At 41.6% G+C, this 14,291-nt stretch overlaps 1 protein-coding gene across 8 annotated transcripts in view; it reads right to left on the bottom strand.

Annotated features, from left to right (window-relative positions):
• The window catches only part of epha7 (eph receptor A7), a 96,877-nt gene that overhangs the window by 70,441 nt on the left and 12,145 nt on the right, over positions 1 to 14,291 (bottom strand). For all 8 annotated transcript variants that reach the window (XM_071478464.1, XM_071478466.1, XM_071478468.1 and 5 more), the window contains exon 4: positions 1,344 to 1,499. In XM_071478464.1, coding sequence (XP_071334565.1) covers positions 1,344 to 1,499 — 156 coding nt within the window. The remainder of the gene's footprint in view (positions 1 to 1,343; positions 1,500 to 14,291) is intronic.

Here is a 14,291-nt window from a genome sequence, read left to right as displayed (position 1 = left end):
CTCTGAGTTTTAATTATTTATTTTTTTTAGTATATAATCATTTACATCACAAACCTACACCAAAAATATTATTATTCTTCCACAAGAATTAAAAAAAACAAAATCTATAAAAAGGTGCAAATGCTGAATAATTCATGACCGAAGTGCACACATCTGGCAGCATGAGCACACCTGTGCACTGACGACATGGTGAAGTAAATGGAAAGCGCTTTAGGGCAAGCAGAGACAGAGATGTTGCTCAAGACACTGCTTCACAGAAGCCCATAAATGACACACTATCTTTCTTCATATATTTATTTCATATTTACAACATCAAACCCAAACTCTAATCTGTATAATCCCGTCTTTCATTCTTTGATTTAATGCACAGACAACCCAATGCAGTCCCTATAAAATGATGCTACTTGCATAATATTTCAGCCTCTCTCTGTCACACACACACACACACACACGCACGCACACATTAGCGATTCTGACTTGGCCTACTTTGGGTCCTCAGGGAAAAAAGCGGCACTGCTCAGGATGTGAACCAGGCATGCTTATTTTCCTGCATATGCTGTTTTTGTTGTTTTTTAATCAACAGAAAATGGTACAAAATAAATGACCACAATCTGAAATATTCATCTATCTGCTCCTCTTAATAGAGACATCAAAACTGCCACAAGCCAGCGGGTCAATCCAGGAGTGTTGTGATACATTATCAGCAGAATGAAGACACACAGATAAGGTGCAGAGATTATATTTGGGGGTGCTGTTGACCTCCAGATAAAGCAGGGTGCTAACAATGGGGTGTGCCATTACCTGTGCATGTTAGCTCAAGGCAACAGAACAAAAAAAAAACTAAAACATCCAAAACATCCGGGGCGACCTTGAAATAAAATGGATTTGGAAGCAAATGAGTCCCACCCTTCAGACTGAACCCCCCCCTACCCCTGCCCCCCAGGCCTGTGTAAATAAGCCATCGATGGCTGTCACATAACTGTTACACTAGCCAGGGCAAATGAAGACACAGGGTGCTGCCTGGGCTGCCGCTGCTGACTGTAATTGCAATCTTTCAGACGGGAAATGGCAAATTGCTCCTCTCATCATTAGCAACCAGCTAAGACAGAAAACAGACACGCAAGCCTGCAAACATAATTATAATGACATACTGGGAGGCAGACGAACTGCTGTGGAACACATCTGGGGCTTTCATGAGACCACGGCAGACTGACTGAACAGGTCTGGCCAGGGGACCAGAGAGTGTGTTTTTTTTTCCCCCGTTCACATGTGCGACTGTTTAAATTCAGATCCTGGCAAGTGGTCTGTGCTGTGTTTACCTAGCAACGGCATGGCAGACTTACTTGTGCAGGCCACAGATGGAGGGTCAGAGAGCGCTCGGTAGTAGCCGTCCTCGCAGTCGCAGCGCCAGGAGCCCTCGCGGTCGTTGAAGCTGTGCGCTGGACAGCGAGAGCACTGAAGGTCCTGGGAGGAAGACTTGTAGAAACCACGACCGCATGCTGTGGAAGGAAGGAAAAAAAAAAGAGTAGGGCCACGGGAAAGAGAGGAAAAGCAAAGAGAAAAACACAAAGTTATAAACCCTGTTTGCACAAACAGTATAATTTGGCATCTGATTATTAGTCGCCCCCAAATCTCAGCCTAATGAAGTTTCTGTTCATTTTATTTTTCAGTTTCCTTGTATTTTTTTCAATTGTTTTTTTTTTTATTTTTTTTTTATAATATATAATTATATTATTGTATTTTATGTTTCAGGTAAAATCGATGCTGCCACTAAACCGTTCACAGTTTCATTTGTCACATGCCAAGGTACAATGGACAGTAAGCAAAGCAGTGAAATGAGGATGGCACTCAGCAGCAGGGCAGACTGTGCAAAATGTCAATAATATTTGATACTATTGAATGTCACAAATGTTTGAAATATGATAAATTTCATGGAATCCCTATATTATAGGTTACTGTTATATGTAATGCCACATATGGTGGGAAATATCTGCAAAAAAAGGAACTATTTTAATATATTTCAATATTTAATTTTGGATTTGATGTAATTTTAATTTCATTAATTTTACTTTGTTTTTCAGTTTGTTGTATCTTATGTTTCAGTTGTTTTTATTTTCATAATATACAATTATATTATTGTATTTTTCATTTTAAGTCAAGTTTTACTTGTCGCATGCCAAGGTACTATAGACAATAAGCAAAACAGTGAAATGAGAATCAGATTTGGCAAACTGCAAAAAATAAATAAATAAATACATTTTCTATATTATCAAAAATATGTATATGGCAGGAAATATTGACAATATTCGATAATATCTATCATTGTGATATTCCATAATATTGAATATCGCAATATATGATAAATTGCATGGGATCCCTATATTATACTGTGAGGAAATATGACAGGGAAAATATCAAATATCACAAATACTTCCCCACTATATGCAAAACACTATATTATCAAATCTCAGCCTAAGCCTACTGCAAACCTATGGCAAGACAGTAGTCCAGCAGTTCTAGTCAAGGAGTCTGGAGTCAGTGGGGCCTCCAGCTCATTTTACCTATGGGTTCCCTAATGTGTTAATATGGCCATACAGCAATAACCACCACTAAATTCAACAGATACCCTGGAAATCTCACAGCTATTTTTATTTCATAAACCCCAGCTGAGCCAGGTTCACACAGTATTATATCAACTGATGATCTTAACAGTTACAACAAATCACCGAATGTCTCGGGGTGATATTAGTCTTGTGCAAACACAGTCTGAAAGAGTCTTCACTTCACACCTGAATTCCCATTATGAGGAGGGCATGATAGAACAAACCATTGTGTTCTCATCTTGAAGCAGCCAGTCATTTCAATCAGCCTGCCCCCTCGGGCTTCATCAAGCAGGCTGAGCCATGAAACAGCATCATGTCGAAGCATACGCCCAGGGATAAACTACATGCTCTCACTTTTGAGGGGAAAATAACAATGCTATTTTTACTCTGATGAATCCTCCGGTCAGTAAAGGGGCTGGCTTTGTTTATAGCAAGTCTTATCTCTGAGAGGAAACATTCTTCTGTAGAGCACAGACAGATAAGCCCACACTGACCACAAGCACATGGATCATTTCAACATTCTACCTTTGACCAAGAATGTATACAAACCCAAGACTGATATGACTAATCAAGAAAGACTCATGACTGTCTGAGAGAAAGGAAGTAACGACAGAGATATTCTGATTCATGGTAACCTCCTTCTGAATGACATGAATGTACATAGTTAATGTTCACAGGTCCCATATTTTACACTTTTCCTGTGTTTTATTTGAAGTGTTCACATTCATAAGAAGATATATTTGTGGTTTTAAAATTCTACAACCATCTCAGTGTAGTTTTACATTTCCTCTTTCAGGCTTCTCTCTGGAGCTCAAGTAACAACAGGTCAGTCAGCCAATCAGAAGAGAGGAGCTGAGCCTCTATTCTGATTGGCTGACTGTTTTCTGAGTGATCAAATAAGAATCTAGCAGATTTCAGGTAAACATTCAGAGAAACCAAATCCTGCAAGGTTGGATGGTGGGTCCAGGTGGGCGGGGCTTGGGGCATGACTGAGAGAAGTGACTGCTTTGTTGTGACATCACAAAGTTCCAGAAGTCCTGACGGCTGGTTTTAAGGCTCAGTTTCTGAATACAGGCTGTGTGCATTTCTCTGTGGACTGAGGCTTTGATACTTTCACAGTATTAATATAGAACCTAGACCTGCTTTATAATCAAAAACACATGGAAATCTCACTTTATACAATATAGGACCTTTAAATACTAGCAAGGAGTAGAATGTCTGTACTGGGTCTGGCTATTTTAGCGTTAAAGTCAGCTAATCCACAGTGACCAGCTGTGTGTGCAAAGCAGAGCCACGTAAGCCTGCTGCAAAATTGCAATCAAAATGATCCACATGATCTTCTAAATCACTAAATAGCTCCTCCATACAAACTACAAAATTACACTAAAAATGCATTTTTCATGAGCAACTGGAGGGAAATGAGTAATGATTTTCATGCTGGGTTCTCACCATTACAGGTCTAAGTTCTGTACTACTGTTTTTTTTCTTTTTTTATGTAATTTGACCACCACCTCTTGTGACAGGTCTGGGATAAGGCGCATAGAGGAATCCAAGTTTTCTCATTTTAACACTTCCAGTGCAGCATGAAGAGGAAGCCAAGGATCAGGGTATCCCCATTTCAGCTACAACAAAGCCCTGCCACTCTCCATTTATCACACTGCACAGCTTCATGAAACAAGAACTTTTTTTTTTCTTTCCAAGAGTAAAGACACATGATTTTATCTGTAATCTTTCTTTACCTTCTTTTTGAAGCAGTAATTGAAGACAGAGCCACGAAGAGGCTGCGAGCAGTGGTCTCGAATGCTGACCAGACAAAACATATACAGCCTACATGTGCTTACTCATCGTATTTAGTTGTTTTTTTTCTGTACGTGCCGTTCTGATGAGTGATAATGTATGACAAACAGTAAAGTAAACTGTGTCTGTCCGCGGTATCTGATACGTGTGTAAACACTCCCCCATGGATGTTGATAATGACACTGAAGGGCTTTCTCCAGCAGGTTAAAGATTGGCTAGATCCCGTTTAAGACACTGCTTTCTCCCACCATGTCGTGCTGTTTAAACATTCTGATAAGCCATCGAGTCTGTTTGCCTTTGGGCTTCTGAGAGCGCATCTGCTGGGTGGCTGATGTGCAGAGGGGGAAAGGCCTGGCAGGGACCTGGGCTATCGTCACTGCATCCACCACTCCAGCAAACGAGAGGGTCCACGGAGCAGATTATGACGAGCACAGAGCCTGGGAGGGGTGGGCTTTCAAAAGTAAACATTTTAAAGGTCCCATATTGTATAAAATATCAATATGGGTCCATGTGTTTTTTGATTATAAAGCAGGTCTAGGTTCTATATTAATACTGTGAAAGTATCAAAGTCTCAGTCCACAGAGAAATGCACACAGCCTGTATTCAGAAACTGAGCCTTAAAACCAGCCATCAGGACTTCTGGAACTTTGTGATGTCACAACAAAGCAGTCACTGCCCTCAGCCATGCCCCAAGCCCCGCCCACCGACCTGTTGTTACTAGAGCTCCAGAGAGAAGCCTGAGAGAGGAGATATAAAACTACACTGAGATGGTTTTTGGTTCTAAAAAGCACAAATGTATCTTCTTATGGAGATCAACACTTCAAATAAAACCCAGGAAAAAAAAAAGATGGGACTTTTGAGGAATATTTTCAGTTCATAAAAACACTCATATTGGTTATGGTTGCCTTTTCTACCTTAATACTGATTCCATTACACAAACTCAGGATACCAGCGGAGACCATGTACTGATCCAACACCAGTGATATTTGTTCCCAAATTTAAAAACTGTAAACCTGTCTGTGGAAACTGATTAACATAATTAATGCATGAGTTAAATTAAAAAGCATGCACCAATATATATTATATCATACACATTTCTTGAGAAGCATGTGCAGGAAGTGGCACGGTATCTACAGTAATTTATATATCATTGTTACTTACAAATGATCAGAGTCATTGAATGTCTTAATATATAACCTGGTCAGTATTAGCACCAATGCTAATTTAAGTGCTAGCTTGTTTAATACCTGCACAACTCCCTGTTTCTTGCCCCACTGAACTTCACTGTTGCCAAATTCCCCAACATGAGACATGACTTGCACTTGTCCTTTAGCTTTTGCTCGCAAGTAAAACCCAGTTCATTTTCCATCATTTCTTTAGTGACGGCCCGTGAGTTTTCCAGTGCGTCCGACCAGCTTTGGCGCACAGAAATGTTTACAGAAGCAACAAGGCGGCAAATGAGGCCTCAAAAATCGAATGTCTGTATTACACGGGCACCTAAGTGCTCCTGCAGCTCACCCCACCACTGGCAGTGCATTGAGTGACAAGTACAAACACAGCCTTCACGGCCCAGCATTCCTGTCCCAGCGACTGCACACTGACTCGCTGCCGGCGAGCTCCATGTTCCTGGCACCAGATGCCAAGGAGACACTCTTTAGTCTGAGACACCGAGATGTGGTTGATAGTGAGTGAGAGGCTCTTTGTCAACTGTCCCCGCAGCAACACTTCCCTTCTGGATGGAAATATCTACAAAGCAATTACACCGAGTCTGTTTATCCAGTAGCCTCTCAATGACTGACACCTTACTGGCAAACACTGACGCACAAACATGTTAAAACATTGTACAAAACCCCAAACTCTTTGCAACCTGCCCTGACTTTGTCAAGAGTGCAATGTGTTATAGCATTAGAGAGGATGAAGTGTATAAGTGTGAAAAAAGGGGCCCATTTATATCTAAGTCTGTTCTTCTTCAGGCACAGATAAAGAGCGACTAATGGGTTGTGGTTGTTGACACGGGCCCGTTTAAAAAGGCTCAGCAGCAGACGCAACAGCCGGCTTATTTACGACGCTGAGAAATTAGTCGGCCCTTAGAGAAGTGGGTTGAGGTTAAGCAGAGACAAAACAAAAAAAAAAGTCTTTCATTCCAGCCAGCTCCTCGGCAGGCTACAGAACCAGCATCTGTAATTTCCCTTCCAGTGGTCAAGCACTTTCATTCGGTGATGCATGGTGAGGGGGTTGAGGGGAGGGGGGGACAAGCTGCAGTCAGCAATTTTTATACAGAGAGAGGAAGAGGAGCCTGAGAAAGGAGAGAGGTCCTCGGAGCAGTGGGGTAGAGATAATCAAACGCTCCTGTGACTGTAGTGTCTCAATCACAGCGCACACTGGCCCGCAGAGTAAAATAAAGTCTCCTTATCTTATGCAGACATACACACACACACCAAAACTGGGGGGAAAACGGATTTCGGTATTTTTGTAAGATCTTGGTTTATTTCTCTTTCCTCTGTGCTGAGCTTCTTAACATTCTTGAATTACATCCAGTTTCTCTCACGCTTTAGCAGTGTCATGACACTCTGGGTGAGGGACAGAGACAGAGCGAGGGGGAGGGGTGTGAGAGCAGCAATGGCTCCTTATGCGACAGCCTGACATATCCCTCCATGGCCAAAATAGAAAATAATTATTTTCCTTGTCTGAGAGTGACACCACGGCACATTTTTTTTTCTCTCAGTTAAGCTTTGCATTTTCTGACAGATAGGATTCCAAATTTGCCCTTTTCATTTTTTTCCTTTTCCATTATTATTATTTTTCAGCATGTCTGTATTTTTCTTCTTCTTATTATTATTAAATAGATAAAGTAAAGACAGCAGGAAAGAGAGAGAGAGGATGACATGCAGCGAAGGGCACGAGCTGGATTCGAACACCGGGCTACCGCGGTCAGGACGGAGCCTTGTTTGTGGTGTGCTCTCTCCCAGGTGAGGTGCAGGGGTACCCACTTGTTTCTGAGTTTTCTATGTATTTGCTGGTGCTGGTTAATAATGTAAAGCACCAACCAAATACATGCACAGAATTGAGAACTAAAAACTGCAAAGTACTGAATATGATCAGGGATGCTTGGTCAGGTTCCTGGAGACCCGTGTGGGAGATGACTGTATTTATTTGGATTCTGTGGATTCTGGTCACTTTGCAGCAGGATTGCACAATTAACCAAAATATTATCAAAATCACAGTATGGCCAAGTGCAATATCCATTTCACAAAAGCTGCAATCTTGGGTAAAATGTGTCACCATATACCATGAATCATATTCTCCAGGTGTAGAGGAACATGCTTGTTCGGCACAAGACCCAACAAAAATCACATCATCATTATTTTTATATTTTTTCTATCAAATTGAAATGCAAAAACAACCTTTCCAACTAAAATTGTGCTTTGTTTTTGCAATCGCAAAATGATTTTATGTTTCTTTTTGCATATCATGGTTACTAATCAAGGTGACTATCAAGTGCTCCTGGGGTGCACCATGTTAATCTTGTGCCTTTGATGACAGGTTGAATTTCAAATATGCCCCTTTTTTCTATTTTATTCCCCGGGACTTGTTAATTAAACTCAGTACTTTTTATGGTACCGACCGAAATGGATCAAATATCGAGCCTGACCAGGGATGCGACATCAGAATCTGACTTATGATTCTGAGGGTGGGGGGGCTGCTCAAATACAAATATCTGAATTGCCAAATACTTTGTGACAAATAAATAACAGAACACTTTATCCAGCTCAGTCTCGCCTGTTGCTTCTGCCCTGGCTGTCTCTCCCACAGCAGCATGTTGGCCTCTGCCCTTCCCTCCTCCTCCTCCTCCTCTCCTACATCTCTCTCTTCATTAGCTGCAGCTATCTCTCTGACCCTCTCTTGCCGCTTCAGCTGCCACAGCAGCTCTGGTTGAAGCCTGGAAATATTCGAAACTAATTAACTGGATAGCTAATCACGCTGATCGGACTGCTCAGCTTTTCCACTTGTGTTTTCTCAAGTTGTAGGTTCTCTGGTGCAGACCTGTCTTTGTGCTTCCTCAGGATGAATCTTTGGAAACAGTTTTTCAAGAGTCATCTAGATTGAGGGAGCAAACATTCAGCATCAGAGTTTATGTACAGTGGAAATTAACATTAAAGGTGCTACATGTAAGGTGGGGCACCCAGCTGGTGGTGATGATAACTGTCGTGTTCCAAGAGCTTAAGCTGTTGCTGGGTTTATAAGACAAGAGGCTGGAATACGCCCTCTGACTCACTATCATTAAGTAGTATTACAAGATTGGAGGGCCTGGGGCTAGCTGGTAAGCATGCTAACTTCAGTAGAAGATAAAAAGTGACAGACATAGAGGAAAAACAACAGTTAAAATTTCCACCACTGGAGACAGATCTTGGCAAGTAAAGGAACTAATTTGGTAAGTAAACAGCCGTTAATGCTAACATTGGCTATGTAGCAATAACTTACATATAGCACCTTTAACATTATCCACTTGCACTAGCAGTTGATACTGACCAGCAGCTATGTTAGTCACCTTTGCTGGTGAAATAAGATTTTAGCCATTTGAAATTGTAAAAAAAAAAAAAAAAAAAAAATCAATATGTGGCAGACCTCCAAAAATAAATCATTGTTATGGGAAACACTGGCTTTAAGTATCATAAAGTATTGCTTTGGTATTGGTAGCAGAGCTCAGGTATTGTGTGGTGCCAGCATAAGAAAACTTCTGATGATTACCTGTCTTGGAAAAACTGCACACTGAGTGTCTTTACTTGCTTACAACCAACAAATCCAATCAAGGTTACAATCCTTATTGCTACTCAGCACGGAGGGGACTGGCTTGTCCAAGCAGGGCAGCTGGGATATTGAGTTTCTCCCCATCTGTCTCAATATTGCTGCAGACGGGGGTCAGAGTGAGCTGCAGTGTGGGAATGTGGGAGATTCCCTCTGTTTTTTTTCTTGCACACTGCCAGAGCCAGAATGAGACTGACTAGTGTGGGCCTTTCTGTCTCCATGGCCCTAGCATGATGAGGCCTGTCAGGGCTGGGCCTCCTCCCTTCTCAGGCCGCCCTCCCGTCCGGCCTGATTATGTGTTAAATCCGCCCATGTGTCGGGATGGATGTGGAAAGAATGTGCGCTGAAGGGAACCGAGCGAGGCTGCAGAGACCCGGAGAGAGCAGCTTGGAGATAGCACCCCATTAGAGTGATAAAAGAGGCAGAGGGAGGAGAGCAGCCGACAGGACCAACATGCAGGCCCCGTCGCTGATGAATGCCAGGTGGAGCGGGTCAAGCATGATAAAGGAAACAGTTTATTTTCTTATTTCCCAAAAAAAGACAGAAAAAAACATTGCTTTCCATAAAACGCTTGCCATGGCTGCTGCCTGTCCAATTGGGAAATGTCTTTATAAATATCATCTGTAAACACAGGCACGGTACAATGAGGAGGCTGCCAGCTGTGTTTTTATAAGTATGCTTCCTCCGAGTGTCTTTTCCTCCGTCTCTGTCTGATTCTGACACCCAGTCCTGAGCTGCACTCCTGGGGTTAGGTATTATTCCAAATGTTCTTATATCTCTATTATTTTCTGTACTCAGGTGTCAGTTACAGAGAGATTCCAGAGTTTAGCTACCAATACTTTTTGCAATACATTACTTGTGTTTGTGTTTCCATTTGCAGGGATGAGGTGAAAAGCTCTGGCCCAAAAAGACAGTTGGTGAACCTTGACTTAAAAATGTGTCATCACACTATTTTTTTTTTTTTTCAATTTAAAAAAAAACACAGCAGACTTTTCAGATGCACGGCTGGATTACCAGGCATGCAGAGGGCACAAGTGCCCCAGGCCCTCCGAAGCTTTAATGTGTGTCAGCTAGATGTGCTAATTTGGGAATATGGACCATAAAGCACGGCGGTGACGGGGGCCTAAAAGTGGGTCTTCCTTGTTGAGCCCTGACTTGAAGAGGTCCTTGATTTTAAGAGTGTTGCACGCAGGTATTGCATTTTCCTGAATCAATGTGTTACATGAAGCTTTCACAGATTAAACCTGTAGCCAGGTACTACTCCACCACAGATTACCATACACATTGTCCAGAGAGTGGGAAGAACACGGAGCTAACAGGGTCCAGCAGCTACTTTTTCCACTCCTTGGCTGGTTAATCCGTCTGGGCTCAAATGTCAAATGTTGCTGTTGCAGCTCAAAAAGAAATTTGCTTAATGTCAATAGTGTTAGGACACATTTCGGTTGGTACCAAGAGAAATAATATCCCTGCTATCCAGTGCTACCTGTAAAAAAAAAACAAAAAAAAACCACAAAGGCATTTTCTCCCTCAGTCTTGGCTGATCACTTCTATTACACTGCAATCCAATGTTAATACTGCCATAAACATTCTGTGTCAGCTATTTTAAAATACCCTGTGTTTAGCTGGATGTTCAGACAACCATGAAATGCTATTTAAAAACCCAACTCCTGCGTTATGTTTCCCAGTTTTACTTTCAGGGCATACGATTAGGACCATGACCGCGCCTCACGATTATAGAGAAGGATGTCAATAGCTCACACAGAGCTTATTTCTTATGCATTAACGTAGCCTCGGGCGTATGCGGGTTGCTTTTATTAGATGTGACTTATGTTCTTTGCCTCAATAAATTGGCCCTGGTGTGGACATTCATCAGGCTGTGTTTACTGGCATTTTATGCATGCTGAACTATGGCTGCATCGCTTTTATGGACTAAAGCCTGTGGTGTTTTCCCCTGCAATGCGAGAGGCAGTACATCTTGTGAGTAATTTTGGAGCAACGCAGGCGGGCAGACCTGGGAAAAAAAGCAAAAACATTCTAGCTGAGTATATTTCTTCTACTTGAAAGGCCAAAGAACAGCTCAGCTGATCTCATCTTTGTGGGTGATGTGTGGACTTTTTGTAGCTGCTGAGGTTTTGGAGAAAACCAGCGCGCCTTGAGTTATTTCTTAAAGCGGCAGCGCAGGATGTTTGTCGCCTCCATCTGGCAGTGAGAGCAATTACATAAATAATGCTGTCCAATGCTCTTTGTCATCGCCATCGGTTGCTTTGTTTTATGGACCAAGTACATTTGGCCTCTAGCCAGTTTTTTTGTAATCCAATAGATGGCAAGATAATCAAAGCATAATTTAAGAAACTGATTGATAAAATTGCAGCTGGAAATTCCTTTGTTACTGTTCACATCTGTCTCTGTGGCCGTCACATATTATACTGACTTGATCTACTAAACTAGTGTTATTTTTTTTATATTACCCATTGTATGTCCCTTATGTCAGAGGTCTGGTTAAGAAGCAACAGAAGTTCCTGTTTTTTTCAGAATAAAAGCTTACAATAGCTTGAAATAAAGTACTGCAGGAAAAAAAGACATTTTTCACACTTTTTTTTTTAGACAAAATTGCTAAAGTGGAAGTGATCCTGTGGGTGACCATGGACTGACTACAGTGCAGCCCCATGCACTGATTTGTGATCAGCATGGGTAAAAGTATAATTAGCATCTTCGGGTGGGGGTAGATTCACTTTTTGGACATTAGCTATAGCCAAACATGGGACTGTCATTCCGATATTGTAAGATTTTTTTAAAAATCCGATTATAAAAAAAAGATATTATTGCTGATGGTGAGTTTTGGCCCAAGGACCACCAGCCACTGTTTTAGCCTGTAAACCTCCCTCATAGAAACTTTTCTTGGACTTTTCTGTCTCCGTCGCTACGGTTGCTTCCTTCTTCACCTCTGGCAACCAATCACTGCCAGCTGGCATGAAACGCATCGCCACTGGTGGGCTAGTGAGGGAATGTACCCCAAGCAACTGCAGCGCTTGCTTACATTTTATTTACAGCTTTGCATAATCCAAACTGTATTTAGAGTATTCTGATTTTATGCTAAAAAATTCCTATGCTTTATACTTTGAATGATTCACACTCAAACATGTTTGTTTTCCAGTTTGATCACAGAAACGACAAAGGTGGCAGCAGGTGTGTTTTTCTTTTTTCCTTCGCTCTAATTCTTCTTTTTCTCTACCAATAAAGAAAGAGATGCCTAGGAGCTGTGGTTTTTTTATTTTTTTTGCCTGCAGACATGTTAATCCCCCACTTACGAGAGGCACGGCACCTACCCAACTCCAGGACACAGTGGCAGAACGGCACAAAGAAAAGGAAAAGAACCGAGGCGGTGCTGAAAATCTCTTCACGGGACGCAGATAAGAATTTCTCAATGTCAAACCCCTTTCAAACAAGCTCATCTCCAACACCAACACCTCCAGTGGGCTTGGGGATGAAGGAGGGGGAAGCTAGGGCAGGGTTACAATGAGGCTAAAGACGAGAGGTAAGATTAAAAAAAAAAAAGAAAAAAAAAAAGGAGCCCCTGAAACACGAGTTTTTAAACAGTTAAAGAATCTGATGTCACATTGTGCTGGATCCTCCCCTCCACCCCACACATATTTGGAATGACTCCGTCTGGCTGCTGCTGCACTCCACACATACAGACAATCGGCCCATTCAGCTGAGGTACCTGTGCTTAGCAGGAGATAAGTAGCTTTCCATGAGAAACAAAGACAAGATTAGCATTCCCTTACACTATGTTGGAGGGCATGCAGCTTTGCCCTCTTAGCAGGGAAAACCCGAAGGAAACGCAGGCCTGTGGCAAAAATCAAAGCCAGACACTGGTTAAGTTATACTAAAGTTTAAGCTAATGCTCCTGTTGTGGTGCTAGAAGTAAGGCTACACAGCCGGTCCAGGAAGTTAGCCCTAAAAGTGGGACAATTTGGAATTAAACAGCAAAACAATGAACACTGTATCATGTCTGAATCATTTTTAACTTTTGCTATGATCTGTTGGTTTGGGAACCTCAGCGTGGTTAACAAAAACAGGCTGAGAAATATCATTCAACTTAGCCAAACCCAAAAGACCATTGGCACTAACTTGAATGATCTCGGCCATGTTTATCAAGTCAGAGCCACTCAGAGGGCAAAGGTCGTCTTGGCAGACCCCCCCCCCCCCCTCAATCGTCTTCTCCAAGTCTCGCCTCCTGTCATCAGGGAGGAGGTCCACTTTCCCTAACAGGGCCAAATCAAACAGATATTTGAGGTCATTTGTCCCATCAGATGTTGGCCTAGTTGTCATTGGAGTTAACAAATATTTTTTAACATGAAATCTACTGTATGTAAAATGGATTTATGTCTTTTTTTTTTATTGTATCATTTTATTCTATAGTTTATCATTTTTATGCAAACCAAGTTGCCCAATAAACACTTTCTAATCTAATAATCAAGATTAATGTCACTTGCATTAATCCCCGTTTATATTTGTTCTAAACAAGTGATTTAAGCTTTGCTAATCCCAGTCACTTTCAGTGGGTCAGTTTACCCAAATTTGTATGCAGTCCATCGCCCATCTCCAGATAGATAGCTTCCAGCTCAGCAGAGCAAAGGAACTACTTTCTACTTCAGAAACAGTTCCTATAAAATTGCAGACAGCATTTTCTGTGGATTACCAGAATAATCAGCACAGTGTTTATTAAAATAGATTTTTCATTTTTTTTTAAATGCCTTCTATCAAAGCTCTGGACCCCATAAATGATATTCATTCTGATATTCATATTCATACTGACTAGACAGTAGACGACTAAAGTAATTTTTTTTATGCAACTTGTTGAAAAGAAAAATATAGAATAACGACAATCCTCCTGTAAACTATAATCACCAGGATAAATCTACAACTGTGAGGCTGAGACCATCAAACAAACGCATCCACTGAGGTTATGAGTGAAATATAAAGGAGGCGGTAATATGATCTCACAAAAGACAACTGCCTCAGCCACTGACAGCGACACAAATTGCAAAACAACAAACTCCAACACCTGTTTTCGCTCTCAGC

The sequence above is a fragment of the Trachinotus anak genome, unplaced genomic scaffold, assembly GCF_046630095.1.
Source record: "Trachinotus anak isolate AG129_WGS33_773 ecotype Australia unplaced genomic scaffold, CSIRO_AGI_Tana_v1 ptg000005l, whole genome shotgun sequence".
NCBI classification, from domain to species: Eukaryota; Metazoa; Chordata; class Actinopteri; order Carangiformes; family Carangidae; genus Trachinotus; species Trachinotus anak.
The sequence above is the reverse complement of the archived record's forward strand: the minus strand, read 5'-3'. Positions and strand labels throughout refer to the sequence as shown.